This window comes from Mastigoproctus giganteus, chromosome 7 (genome assembly GCF_048544385.1).
Source record: "Mastigoproctus giganteus isolate SK-2022 chromosome 7, ASM4854438v1, whole genome shotgun sequence".
Lineage (NCBI taxonomy): Eukaryota > Metazoa > Arthropoda > Arachnida > Uropygi > Thelyphonidae > Mastigoproctus > Mastigoproctus giganteus.
Window position 1 is genome coordinate 31,914,029 of NC_143581.1, and position 14,522 is coordinate 31,928,550.

At 36.6% G+C, this 14,522-nt stretch overlaps 1 protein-coding gene across 1 annotated transcript in view; it reads left to right on the top strand.

Moving 5' to 3' along the window:
- Positions 1–4,331: 4,331 nt before the first annotated feature.
- Positions 4,332–14,522, top strand: part of LOC150082794 (uncharacterized) — a 29,783-nt gene continuing 19,592 nt past the window's right edge. The window contains exon 1 of the mRNA XM_090377603.1: positions 4,332–5,210. Coding sequence (XP_090233729.1) covers positions 4,477–5,210 — 734 coding nt within the window. The 5' untranslated portion in view covers positions 4,332–4,476. The remainder of the gene's footprint in view (positions 5,211–14,522) is intronic.

Here is a 14,522-nt window from a genome sequence, read left to right on the forward strand (position 1 = left end):
TCTGTGAATATCACTAAGGCAGGAAAGTGAGGAGTTGTACCACACTGCTGCAAGAACCACTGGCAGAACATTACTCGCACAGGGTAATCTGCTGGTGACAAGGCCTGTATCCGTTGCAGATGGTAAAGATACAGTTGGTGTTCTCGCAACACTCTCCAAATAGTCGAACGTTGAACAGCCAGTTGCAATTGCTATTCTGCGTGTGCTGATTCCAGGAGTGGCATGCACAACATCCAAAATCTCCTCCTCTACTTCAGGAGTCGTAGATCTTGGTCGTCCTCTGTCGGCAGCACGAGGGGTAAAGGTCCCATGTTCACAAAGGCGGCGATGGATACCTTTAAACGTTTTCCTGTCTGGACATCTTCGTTCTGGGAACCTTTCGTGGTACAAACGACGAGCCTCCAGAGTAGTGCCGTCCGCGAAACCGTACATAAAGTGCATATCCGCTTGCTCCTGATTTGAGTACATGGTCGGAATGGAAAACCACCAGATTCTCGGGGACGGGCATCAGATTGTAGTTGAAAAGTCCAGCTGCTTTCTGATGGCAAAGTGACCTGACATAAACAACATACTACACTCACAAACATATCTCTCGTATATATACTTTCATTCTTTCCTATACGAAAATCTATTTATTATGCACTAGATTTAGTATATGAACTTAATGTAATTTTCTCCCTCCCTTTTCTTTTCAAAATTAGGTTTTACTCTTCTTATTTCTTAGCTATCATTTTATTTATCAGGTCCAATTTACAGATTTTCTGTTGTAAAACTATTTAGGTGGAGATGGGCTTTTGCCTGGGAACCACCCTGACACAGTATACACACACACACACACAGTACCTTGTGATGAAGGAAATCACCTGCGGGAGATAAGACATTCCGGTTAATAACTCGGGAACCAAGCATTTCGGAACTATTTTGATATAAAATATTTTTATTGTCTATATATGAGGAACTCATTCCTGAAGTTATGCCGTGTATTTTTGAGACACCCTTTATATTTATTCTGTCTATTTAATTCGTAAATAGAAAATTATTATTTCGATCAGATTGGTCTTGTCCCAGCCATAGTCTGGGCTTTTGTTGTTTAATTGGGTTGTATCCCAGTTAAGTTGACTGGGATATTCTTAGGATCAGTTATCCTATGTACATTCAGGATAAATAGTTTTCTGTCTAATAGTATACTCCTTAACTTTACTCTATCTAAGTCGTATTTTTCTGTTTCAGGGGTTTGCCTTTTTTCAACCCCCTGCTTTCTGTCTACTTTCCTTCCTACTCCCATACTTCTCCCTATGAATTCCTTTTCCTTTCCTTCAGTACTTTGGGACTTCCAGGCTTGCCTGATAGCCCCAGTAAAAGCCTCAGCTAGAAAGTAGTCCTTGGTGCGCCTCCTAATGGCTAAGGTTGGGAGACAGGGGACCGGCGACCCCTGACTACGAATTTGCCAGGTGCCAGCACTCAATACTCAACATAACACCACACATACATTTGCCGGCCTTGACCTTTTCAGATGCTACAGCGGCATATAGGAGAAACCCCGAAGACCGCAATTAAAACACCTTGTTACCTTTACCTTGTCATTTTATCGCTTTTAACTGTATTTGTTAAGTGTATTTTATTTTTTATTTTTTACAACAAAATTTTATCCTGTCTTATTTTATCTTATTATTTTTATTTAATAAAGTTTCAGTCACAGACGGTTGGTGTATTTAATTGCAGTTGTTATGAGTCAAATAGAAAATCAAGTAGATCCATTGCAAAGTGTGGCGTTAATTCATAGCTATAAAATAAATTTCAAAGTTATCAGTAACTTCCATTGTGCTGATAACAAATTTTAAGTTTAATTACAATGAAGTACGACAATAAATGGAATTTTATCTCTGTTTATTGAACAATTAATGACTGTGTCGCCATGGTGCAAGAAAATGATTGTTCACAAGTACTTTGCTTTCACAGACAGTAAGGAAGGTGTAAGTGTCCCTTTCCACTGACACATATTAGCAGTTGTCTGCTGATTTGTGAAGTTTGAGTAGTCCTTGGAATAAAACTGGAAGCTTAGGAAAAACCCTTAGTCATTCTGCACCTGGCAGCCGTATAGGAATCCTTTGAATTCGAGATTTATGTTTGCCGGCAGAATTTCTGAATTGGATATGCTGATATAGGAGTATCGTGAGGCGCGAATAGACAGTAAGGGGAGTATTTATTTCAAGCGAAAAGAAAACTTAATGGAAACAAATTGTAGTAAACTCTCTTAGACTGAGAGGTGCCGGATTTTAAAGCGGGATACTTAGTTGAGCGGTTTTAGAGGAGCCTCTTTCAATAGATATTAAGTACAAACAACTGAACTTAATTACAACTGTAATCATTTATAAATACTGTCTTCTCATTTCAACTATTTTTGCTGGATTTAAATTATCTGGATAATGCAATGGTCTTAATTCTCACAGAGGAAAAAACTTTAACGAGTTTCCCTGGTTTTGCACTACTTTCAACAGGCGGTTTTAATTATAGCTTTGAAAACTGTTATTCCGTATACCTATGAAGCTGACATCGAACAATTTCTTTACAAATGTTTTGCGAGTATGTTTGTATGTGTATATGTTATTTGTGTATATTGTTTCTAGAGGCAGTCTGCTATCTGTTAGAGACTAGTTAGTCGTGAAACAGGCTCTCATAGCAGCCTCATATTTTAAACAAATGGCCAATTAACATATAGACGAGCTATCAGAAAGTAGTGCAATACTAGGGAAAAGGCAAATGTTACAAAGGCAGGTTTGTTCTGCTGCGAGAATTAAGGCCATTGCATTATCTAATGAATTTTAAATCTTGCTACCCTAAAAACCCAGATTAAGAGACAAGATAATCTTTAAGAATCTTATAAAGAAAGAAATGTCACCTCTTATTTGCTTACATTGAGCATTGTAAACAGGTTGCAAGGAAGGCCCATGGTGTCCTATCGATGATCTATCGAACTTTTGCAAGTAGAGATAGGGACGTGATAATCCCATTATATAAGGCCACACTTGGAATACTGTATTCAAGTATGGAGACTGCACCTAAAGAAAGACATCGAGCTTCTTGAAAGGGTGCAAAGAAGGGTAACTCGCCTGGTGAGATCGGCAAAAGGGCGTCCTTATGAAGAAAGACTTCGAATATGTGGGTTGCAGAGTTTTGAAACTAGAACCTTAGAGGAGATTTGATTGAAGTGTTTAAGGCTCTGAGAGGCATCAGTAAAATGAATGAGGACAAAATTTTCAAGATTATAAATGATGCTAGAACTAGGGGACATGAATTCAAGTTACGGGGGGAAATGTTTAGATTGGACTGCAGGAAGTTTTATTTTAGCCAGCGAGTTATAAATTACTGGAATAAGTTGCCTTCATGGGTGGTAGAGGCCGACAGTTTGGGGAAATTCAAAGGTCATCTGGATAGTACTTTCGGGTAAGGGAAGCGCATAGGATGATAGGTTTAATTTCCTTTTTTTAAATTTTTTTTATTAATTATTATTATTTAGTTATTTATTTTATTTTATTTATTTTTTTTGTTTTTATCATTGTTTTGTTCGGTTTTTTGTTTTTGGCTGGTGCAGCATAAGCCACAGGCTTTCTTGCACCATGCGGCCGTTACTAATACTAATACATTCTTAAAGACAAATGCCAAGATTTGTAAAATGTGCCAGATTTTAAAATATTCTGGCTTTACAGAATTTACTGTATAATGAACTATGCTGCCTATCGGCACAAAAAATTTACGCAAGTCTTGATCTTGTGTAAATTTACAAATTTCTTGTATCAAAACTCTATATTTTCCGGTAAAAAAACTAAGTTCTATCTTTTAAATGTGCCGACACATTTAAAAGATAGAACATTTAAATTTTTTTTTTTTTTTTGCTAAATGATTACCGAAGCGATGGTAATCATTTTTCTAAATGAATACCATCGCTTTACATAAGATTTTATAAAACGTTTCCTCTCTTAAAACTGTTGAGAATGTTTTCTTCAATTCCTGTATACGATAAAGTCGGACAAAATGATGAGTCTTCCAAATTTGTTTACCGCATATAGTACTTCGCTGAACGAAATCCTGGATCTTTTTCGGTAATGTATTTCATCAACCACATGATCGAAACTTGCTTAAAACTAAAGCAAAATTCCGGATGGTGTGAAGGAAAAAAAATCTTTCCCTTCCATCAAATCGCCTTTTAGATAACCTTAATGGCAAGAAATAGAAGCTTAAGGTTCATGTTGTGCATGTGCTTCAAGGACGCGCACTTCTTAAAATATATTTCGGAAGGTGGGTTACAGCGTCATACATGCCAACATCCCGGAACAAAACAACCGATTTGAGGTGGCAGCCTAAACCAGACGGCGCATTAGTGCACACATCACCTTGTAGTGTCTCTGTTTTTCGGTGGTTCTCTGTGAGCTCCGGTCGACTTGGTCTTTCAGCCTTCCCTCACCATATACTCGAAAAATGAGTACCCTGTCTTATTACAGGCGTCCTGTTACTTATTCGAGTATGTACCATGACAATTACAAGTACGGAACGGGCCTTTATTCTGGTACCCTCGATCACCTGGAGAAGAGATACAAGGATGCAATATCCAGCGTTTACCTGGGCGCTGATCGAGCTGATCTAGGTTTTAGCAGCTTTAGGGATTCACGTCTGGTAGGTCGTTCTCCCAGCGCCTATAACTACACTCCTTCCTATATGTCTACTACCAAACGTCCAGATTACGATCTCTATGCCCCTCTAAGCCCCTTTTTAGTTAGGAAACCTTATAAGTCGAAACTTCCCCGCAGAGTTTATTTCTATAGCTATCCTCATTATTACTCGTCTTATTACTACCCCTACTCCTCCGCTTATTACTATCCTTATTACTATTACCCCTATTCTACTTATTTATACTACAAATCTCCGATGGACACTTCTCTTTTGTATACCCCTACAGATTATCCCCCACTGCCAGAACTTAAACGTTCTCATTCTTTCAGCGACTTAAGCTCCCTTAGGAAGCACGACCTACCTCTCTCCAGTTACATTTATTCTCCCCAATATTACAGCTCCCTTAGTAAGCTCGACAAGTTGGACGACTACGATTATCTATACGACTGGAAATACAAGAAGTTGTCAAGTGACATCGATGCTCTCGATCTCCAGACGTACCCCTCGTACACCAAGGAAGTCGACCATTGGATGGATAAATGGTAGGAATGCATTTTGGTATGCTTTAATTAGGGAAATAATCGCCATGTAATTTTTAGAAGTATTTGGGAAGTATATTAAATTAATTTTGTATGTGCATGGTGCATGATATTATGGAGTGGATCCCTTTGACTACATTTTTTAGAAATTTTAAAACAGATCCAACTTATTTGTGATTTCTGTGGTCTCTACTAAAGAATTCAGTATTGAAATTTGGTACGGATTAACGAATATATCAAAATATGCGGTTAAATATAACCAATTTTGGTTTTATATTACATTTCCAACGAACACTTTTCCCTTCACACATTCTCCGTGACCTTTAATGGTTTCGTGACGGTTTTCCCGCTTCCGGAAGGATGAAAAAGTAAAACCCCCTTTTTCAAGTCAATGCCAGAAATAAAACTGTTACTACGTTCTCCGTGCCATTTGGGTAGCTAAAGAGAAACTCTCCAGAACTCAGAAGTCTTCGAGTTTCGATGGAGCAAGGTCTAGGGAAGAGAGAAGGAATCTGATTATTTGCAGGTGGTAGCTCCTGGCAAGCGCTCATGGTCGCGCAGTTTGTCAAGGTGCCAGCGTTCCTGCTGTGTGATCTCATGACTCCCGAGATTCTCATCTTCTGGCCCGCTATGGTTACGAGGATGGGATAAAGTTGTACACCGAGTCTAAATAAACCGATTTACTTTTTATCCTGGCATGTCTCGTACATTAGCGACTCATAGCGGAGATAATAGCATTTAAATGTAGGAATCTGACCTACTTGTAACTCATCGAAATGAGAAGCAGTTTGTTTCACCCTTGCTTTTCTTAATAGCAATGATAAATATATACTTAAGATCTATCTATAAGATAATTTTACGTGCGGTTTAGGATTTTGTACTAATTATGCCAATTACATAAGCATTTTTTTGAAGGTGTAACAAGATTGGGCTGCGAATGTTGACAAATGAACAAAAAAGAAATTAGACTGTAACAAACAGCGGCATGCTTGGATATTTAAAAAAAAAAAAATCTTGCTGACTTTTTCTTTATCTCAGTTGACTCCCACAGCCAAAGCATGAATTCATCATTTTGACTCCGAATCTAAACGACAATTGTGGCCCATATTTTGTAGACATCTTCACACAAATGCCGATATAAAAAACAGTTTACAACTGTAAATTTACTATTGCATATTACTATATGTTTACATTATTAACATTATTATACTATTATTATACGTTAATTACTATTATGAATTATTTAATATATGTATCTTTAATGTTCTTGTTATTGAGAATTGCGTAGAGTTGGAGGGTATACATTCCTCAGACGTTTTTAAAATCCAGGATTATCGCAACTAAAAGTTATAATAATTCTGGATTTTAAAAATTCAGAGAAAATTTAACATCTTCGCATTCATACGATAATTATACTTTAAATTATATGCTTAAATTATATGAATATATAAAGTATATGATGCGTACAGTATACAATAGTTTCAAGCCAGTGTTTCAAAAACACAGGAATGAAATACTTATTTTGAAACTATTTTTTGTATATACAGTGCAGGATATAAACTCCGTTATTTTTGCCCAGCAGTACTTTGTCTTAATGTTTCGTAATCCGATGCTGATCCGATTACAAACCCTCCTCATCCTCTGAACGGTTTCTGAACCAGAGCGTCAACGATATACTCAATGTTCTGAGGACATCGGAATACCTTGAAATAAAGTACATGAGAAAATGGCGTATGCATTCATTCCTTTCTTAACTTTTTCTTTATACGTACATTTATAATTAATTACTTATATGCATAGACGATTTCGTACATATAATTAAATGGGCTTGGTTTCTGTAGGTTCTTCATTTTTATACGGTAGGTTCAGTAGTAACACGTTTGCAGCGCTACGCTCTATAAAGTGATAATTTTACACCATATATTCATCAGTATGGTAAACCTTAGGGTCCATTAGTCATATGACGTGTTAGAGAGCAGGTGACCAGCAGCATGACTGAGAAGTCATAAATTATGGTATATCGGATTCCATTAACATCCAACAACGTTTCGATGCAAACGTTGTTTTTTCGTGTAGAAGGTTGAAATTCAGATTTTTAGAAATTTCAGCAGGTTCGAACAAGCAGGTTGACAATACCAAATGTGAGAAATGACAACAAACAGAAAATATAAATAAAATATCCGCACTTTTCGAGGAAATAGTTGCAATACATGTAAGAGGAAGAATTCACACTATTCAGTTGTTGCAGTTAAGTTTTTTGGACCATTCTGTACATTAAAGTTATATCAATGTATTGCATAACACTGCTTTAATTTAACAACGCAAATAGAATTTTAAATGCAATATAAGGAAATAATTTTCTTCGATCTCAATTTTTTTTTCAGCACAGGCTAACGTGGCGGATTGCAATTTATATTTACATTTTCATTTCAGAAGAAGATAATTTTTAATGTTCAAAATCACCTGCATTCCCGCGAAAAATATTACTAGAAAAAATTGGTCGCAATCTTTTATGTTGATTGTTATTAAAATGATGACCAGGTGGCAAAATTTCATGGAACATTGTTAGGAAGTTATCCAATCAGAACAACTTCGTTAAAATATTACGAATTAAAGTTTGTTTGAAATAATATCTATGAAATCAAGAAATGCAAAGTGAATAATTCGCGATTGTTACCAATAGATAGCAGGCTAAGTCTGTGTTTACACATTCAGCACTGAAACGGATCCACCAGTACTTAATCTCCCAACCTACCATTAAAGAGGAGCGAAGGATCTCTTTAATTTTATCAGTTGGTTGGCGTATCAGCTTCATGCTTGTGTGAACGCGTGAAGTACCACATTGCTTAAACCTAACAGCTTTGAAAAGGTAGCAGAGCTTTCTGATATTACGATTTGGTTGTTTCTGTTGGTTATTAGAACACCTGACCAGAAGAAGGAATCTTGCAGAGTCTTGCAAGTTGCGAAAGTTTCTTAAATAAAAGTGAAGCGTTCTTTGGTTAGTGTGCACGTCAGTTGCTAGCTCTTCGCTTAAGCCCCCCCCCCCCCTTGTGATGCGACTGTCTTACTTTATTGACTTGGTGATGTCATCTGTTGCAACAGCGGAAGCTGCTACTTGCCAAATCTGGAAATGTAATTACAGTTCTAGACTATTATTTTTCTGGATGAATTCGTGTCATGCTTATTGAGAGATTATTTAACAGTTGAGAATAAAAATTGAATAAATATCAAACTTACTTGCATTTAAACAGAAGACGCATGGAGAAATCTCCGACTTAAACAACATGTGGTTGTAAATTCGAAGCGATTTTTCCATATAAAATGACATAATGGGAGAATGCATATCAAGAAAAAAATGAAGAATAATGTGCATTTGTTGATAGGAGAAACAACTCTCGATAATTCCGAAATTCGTACATGAAACTGATGAAGTTAGAGTTTCAGGGTATTTATTTATTTTAAATTTCTTTTTTTTTTCTATTGAAATATCTCAGTTGTAATAAAGAAACACTGTACGATAAATATCATGGAAAATGTGTTCTGTACTCGATTAGCAAGAAATTAAGGTTAGTTAGATCTAAACTTCATAAATTGTAAGATTACGGTAATACCTTTTTGTTTTATATTGAACAGTTTCGTGTAGTTCACAACAAGGGTGAACTGCATTGCACTATTCTGTATTTTAGAAGAAAGTCTCCTGTAGAAGAGTCAAACAGAAATAACGAGTCTCAAAACACTCCTTATCTGCGAAAACCTCTGCTTAAAATATCGACAACAAGAAGCAATATATTCTTTGATTTTAATAAAAAATTCTAAAAGAGCTCACCCCTAAAGTCGACACTACCGGCATTCTAGAGATGCGCAATGCCCGAACCGAAATTTTAATTTTCTACATATCCGTCCGTATGTAGACGGATATGTAGAAAACTTTAATTTTCTACATATCCGTCCCACAGTCGCATTTCATTTACTTCATAAAATATTTTCAGACCAATGAGCAATTTCAAGTTCAGTGGACGAGGTTCATGGTCTGATAAGCTTTTGCTTGAATTATTGAGGAATAATGTATGAAAGCGTTGCCTGTTTGTTTATTTACACCTTTTCTTGAATAGTTCATTTAGTTCTCCCCTAGGCCACTCTTAGTTTGTCTTGGTTAAATTAGATCTGGGAAATTAAGCAGCTAATTTATTGAGAGAGAGAGAGAGAGAGATGCCAAGACATACAAAGTGAAGTAAACTAAAAACCGGTCCAACTGATGTCATTGCATGGAAAGCACCTTCTTTCTATATCTTTTATCACATGCGAATTTGTTAAAATCAGGATCAAGTTTGTAGACCTGGAAGAGCATCTAGAAAGAGAGGAATCGATCCGTCAGAAAAAGTTTCGAATTCCTGGCGGCCAGTCTAGGAGTGTCCGCAAGGCAGAGATAGGGATTCTCCAGCAGCATGTATCCCATATGGATGACTCGGAAATTAGTCCCGCAACCGTTTTCACTGTGACGACCAACCTCCGGAATCAATAAGCTCGGAGAGACAGGAAACCCCCATTTCATTTGCTAATGCTGTTGTTCTAGCTTGTGGCGGCAGGTTGGATTTCCAATTGGCCCATTTCAGTAGCCAATATTCAGATGCAATGAGAGGTGTTTTAGTCGTTTGGGTAGCTGAGGCCCAGACTTCTAATGCGTACAGTAATGGTGGGTAGATAATCGTTCTGATGTATTTCCTGATTATTTTGGGATCTTTAACGTGCAACAGATTTTGTTTTGCTGCCCAACGAAGACTCGAAGCCCGTGAGGCGAGTTTATCCAGCTGCGTATTAAAATGGAGTTTCTGGTCGAACGTTACACCTAAGTCAGAATATGAAGTAACAACAGGGATTTGGGTTACCAAAAGTGGGAGCAATCACAGAAAGCAATCTTTAGAGAGAACATCATTATCTTGTTCTTCTCGGGATTGATCGTCAGGCCAAGTCAGTTGCAGAATTATGATTAGATATTTAACTTATCAAACATATGACTTCATGTGTTTACTGCCTTCGTTTTATTACATCAACTGACATTAGAAATATCTGCAAGTGCTACATAAGCCAATTGCTCAATACACTTTCATATTATTTAACACAAAAACGTGTTGATGAAAAATTGGTACAGTCGGTTTGTTTTATATACTGCGGCTTCTGTCAATAAAAAAAATAAAGATTGTAATTTTGTTGTAGTCAGAGTAATTGGGCTTAAAACCTAAGCCAAAATGTAACAAAGTAGTTACACAACTTTTTTTTTTTTTTCAAATCTGACCTTTCATGTTTAATAACAAGAAATGCGAGAAAAAGTCTGGAATATTTCGTTATACCTGCTCTAGTTGCTGATGCACCAAAAACAAATAAAACAAAACAGATTTTTATTGATTTATTTAGCTTGAGACACAGGGTATCACACTGGGAATTTCGGTTGATTATAGAAGAGATAAAACCAACTTCAGCTGCAGCTGGCTGGATTCAAACCTGCGGGGAAAACCTCAGTGGATCTTGAATCCTTCGCTTTAACCACTAGGCTCCGACTGATTGATTATTAACTTTTCCAAATCCCGATTTTTTTTTTTTTTTTTTATGAAAACTCCAAACACGAAAGGTATCAACCTATAGTACTTAGTACCGTGCATGTGTTGAAGGAGAAGTAGAGGAGAGGGGGATGCCGGGAACTTTGCTCTAGAGACTAAACATGGGTTTCACCACTTCAAGCCTCCAATAAGCAAAGTGGTGGTATTTCACCGGTTGATGAAGTCATCTTGGAGAATCTTTCAGAAAATCCGATTTTAGTCATGGACTTAAGACTTTAGTTGAAAATTCTGATAATAGTTATTTTTTATTCAAAAGAAAGTATAAATTACGTAAAAATTTTTATATATGTATTAACATTAAAATTAACAATGATTTCATAACTAATTAGGTTTAATACCTTAATGCATGATTTTCTCTCAGACAAAATTACATCGTTTTTACTTGAACTAATATGTAACACTGTATAATACCGAGGAACTAATTTTTCGTGGAGATTTGGATTTATTTAAATGGAGTTTCTGGTCGAACTAGAGTAAAAATAAATATTTATTTATTTTTACTCTACCTTCCTTGGCTTTATCTAGTTCCTCCTAAAAATTTTCGCTGGGATTTAAATCAGGCAATTGGCAATGTCAAAGAGAAGGTTGTGTGTCACGAATCACTAATTCTGTACACGGAAACTAAGAACAAATAGCAGTCTTGCCGCAGTTCTATAAATAACGCGAAGAATATTTAGCGGACTCATTTATCGTTCCTTACCAGCGCAATTGCTAATTCTCTAGGCGCATGTTTTTGTGTGTCAGATTGGATTAGAAAAGTCACAAATTCATAGTTTATGATTATTTGAGAAAATTAAAAGTTATAAAAAATAAAATCCCACGATTTCTTAACTTATATCACAAAACGTCAAAAAACGTTCAACATGGCGAACTGCGGATGGACACAGATAGTACAAACAATGGTTGTTTAGAATCAAGTGCCAAGGCAATTTCGTGTCTATGAAATGTGAATATTCTTTGATCAGTTTTCATGTTTTGAGGGATGAAAAATCTGTTTCTGGAGATAAAAAACCAATGCAACTATCATACTAGACTGACTAATTCGAAGACAGTGTGATAAAAGCTCAAAAGTTCTTCCCGTCCAGAGATGGAAATTGAGCTTAGGCCTCTTCCACGGAAGGGCGTGCCGTGTTGGGCTCTAGGTCATTAACTGTACTGCATAATACTAGTCATTTGTAATGCTGTACTACTTCTCGGTCGGCTATTTCGGTGTCTGATATCTCAATGGTGGAAGAATTTTGAAATTTGAAAGAATAATGACTAAAAAGATGTTTTTCTCTTTCTTTTCTCCAATAATCGTAGCATATTATGAGCAAAACCAACTAACTAAAATTCTCAAATGTTGTCCGCTTAACCATTTCACTCTTGAAACATATTCGTATTTCGGATCAAATTTGTTCAACTTTGATTCAAATCAAAGGTATTTAACTTCCCCTGATAAAACGAAGTTCACTGTGTTTTTCGAAACATCATAATCAAATCTATATATAAACTTCGAGCCATATAAATATTTTGGTGAATAACGCAAGAAAAAATATGAATGTTTAATAATTAAACAAGAAATTTAAATTTCTACAACGTTCGCAGAAAGTCAAGAAGCTAACTTGTTTCACGTCATCGCTTTTCCTCCATCAGTAATGAGTCGAGATACTTTTTTAATCTAGATTACCATGAGAAGTTTCGGAGATTAGCGTGAGTGCCTGATCCGCAAGTTAAACCTTGAAGTAGGACCCGGATTGTACCTTCTTAGAAGACCCCACGCGATTACATATCACGTAAATTGTTCTTAGGTGTATTCGGGAGCAGCCTGCCTTTTACTTATGGTAGTACAGTAGATAGCATCACTGCTCTCTGGTAGCAGATCAGTGTGATTCCCATTTTGGAGCAAAGTTAAGAAATACGTCCTTTCTGTATGAGAGGAACACGTTTGAGCTTTTTCACTCCGTAGCCGAGTTAGTCAGTCTCTGGTAAATGTTGCATGATTTTTGTCTCCCTGGAACTCTGGTTTTCTTGTTAACAAATAGGCAAACTAACTAGCCGGGCCTTCGTTTCTAACCAATTTATAAAGTAACTTCATGTCTTTATTATGTAAAAATGCAAAATAAACACCTGATATTTGTTAATAAATAAAAATCCGAAAAAAATACAGCGGCTTAAGACCAAATAAAGATAAAATAAAGCTATTGTTTTATCGCAAAAATATTGCAATAGTATGAATTTTTGTAGTATTTATAACCATATATTTAATGCCATAAATTTCCTATGCAGCACTGCAGATGGCTTTCTTAGAAATATATTTGCATACGCGTTCGCTATAAACCAACCTTTACAACGTTGGAAAAATTGTTGTGGTATGTAACTCATGCCTGTCTGTGCGAGTAGCACAGTGATTATAATCACCGGGGCTTTTTTCCACTCGGTACATTACTGAGTTTCCATTTTTTTACATTACGTGCAAAACGGGTGGAAAATGTCCCATTTCGAATCCCGTCAATGATGCGAGGAGCTTTTATGGGTTTTTATATCGTGGCTGAGTTAGTCGGTCTCAGGCGTAGATAGCCAGGTTCCCCCTCGGGGATTTCATGCGCCGTGTCATTTCACTGTTGCAGTGAGAGAGTTTTTTTATAAATCACAACATTGGATGAGGACTTAGCAGACATTCAGAAGAATACAATGCAGCAATTAAAGGTGGTATCATTTTCCTAGGACTTTCACTGATTTATATCCTGGAAATCGCGAATGGAGCGCTGCATAGGCGCGGCTGGAGAGTACTTGGAAGGGGATAAACATTGAATTATATTTAAAATAATAAATGATTTAAAAAACATTTTCATTCTTCTCTTTGCCGCACCTTGTACCTATGGAAATGTAGCAAGATTTGCATTACGAGTCTCACTTGTGATCTTTAAGTCGGACCCGTTGAAATCAGTTCTTGCTTGTTTGCTATGAAGTCTGCGTTTCCAGTTTCACCTTCTTTCTCTTGCTTCAATCGATCACAGATGATCTTTACATTTGCTTTGATAGTACTGTATTAACATCCACTCCAGCATGCGTCACTACAGTACATTAGCAATGTTCCCATTTTTATTTTAAGTGCATTTTTGGTGTACTTAGCGCGTATCGCAGCTGGCCTGACGGATCCTTTTATCGCAACTTTGCTCTTACAGGGTGTACAATTTATCGTTGTTTCCATAAACACGTCCAATGAATGACAAATCTTGACCTCTTTCAAGATTCTGGAATATCTCAAACTTAACTTCCAGGCTGAATATTTTCTTCTGTTTCTTCTTCACATTAATTTATTTTCAAAGATTTTCCTGGACGCATTTTAATAGAAATAATTATATTTTCTCACTGCCACAATTATATACAGCACTGTATGTATGGTGACGATAAAATAGCAAAAGCAGTTCAGGGAAAAGATTCTGTAGGCGAAGTGAGTTGTTGTTGTTGTAGTAGGATTTTAGGAGCATTAGCGACTAAGGCCATATTGCTCCGTGTATATTGTCTGTTAATTGCGTGTGTTCCGAGGTCGATTTTCAGTTTACTGGTCGAAAAACCCGAGTTTCAGGGAGAAAAAACCATGCTATCCTCGCCTGAGGCCGACTAACTCAACCACGTTGTGAAAAAGACCCATAAAATGGTGAAGTGAGAAGTGAATAAAAAAAAGCTGCCTCCATAATCTTATTAAATTTGCTAA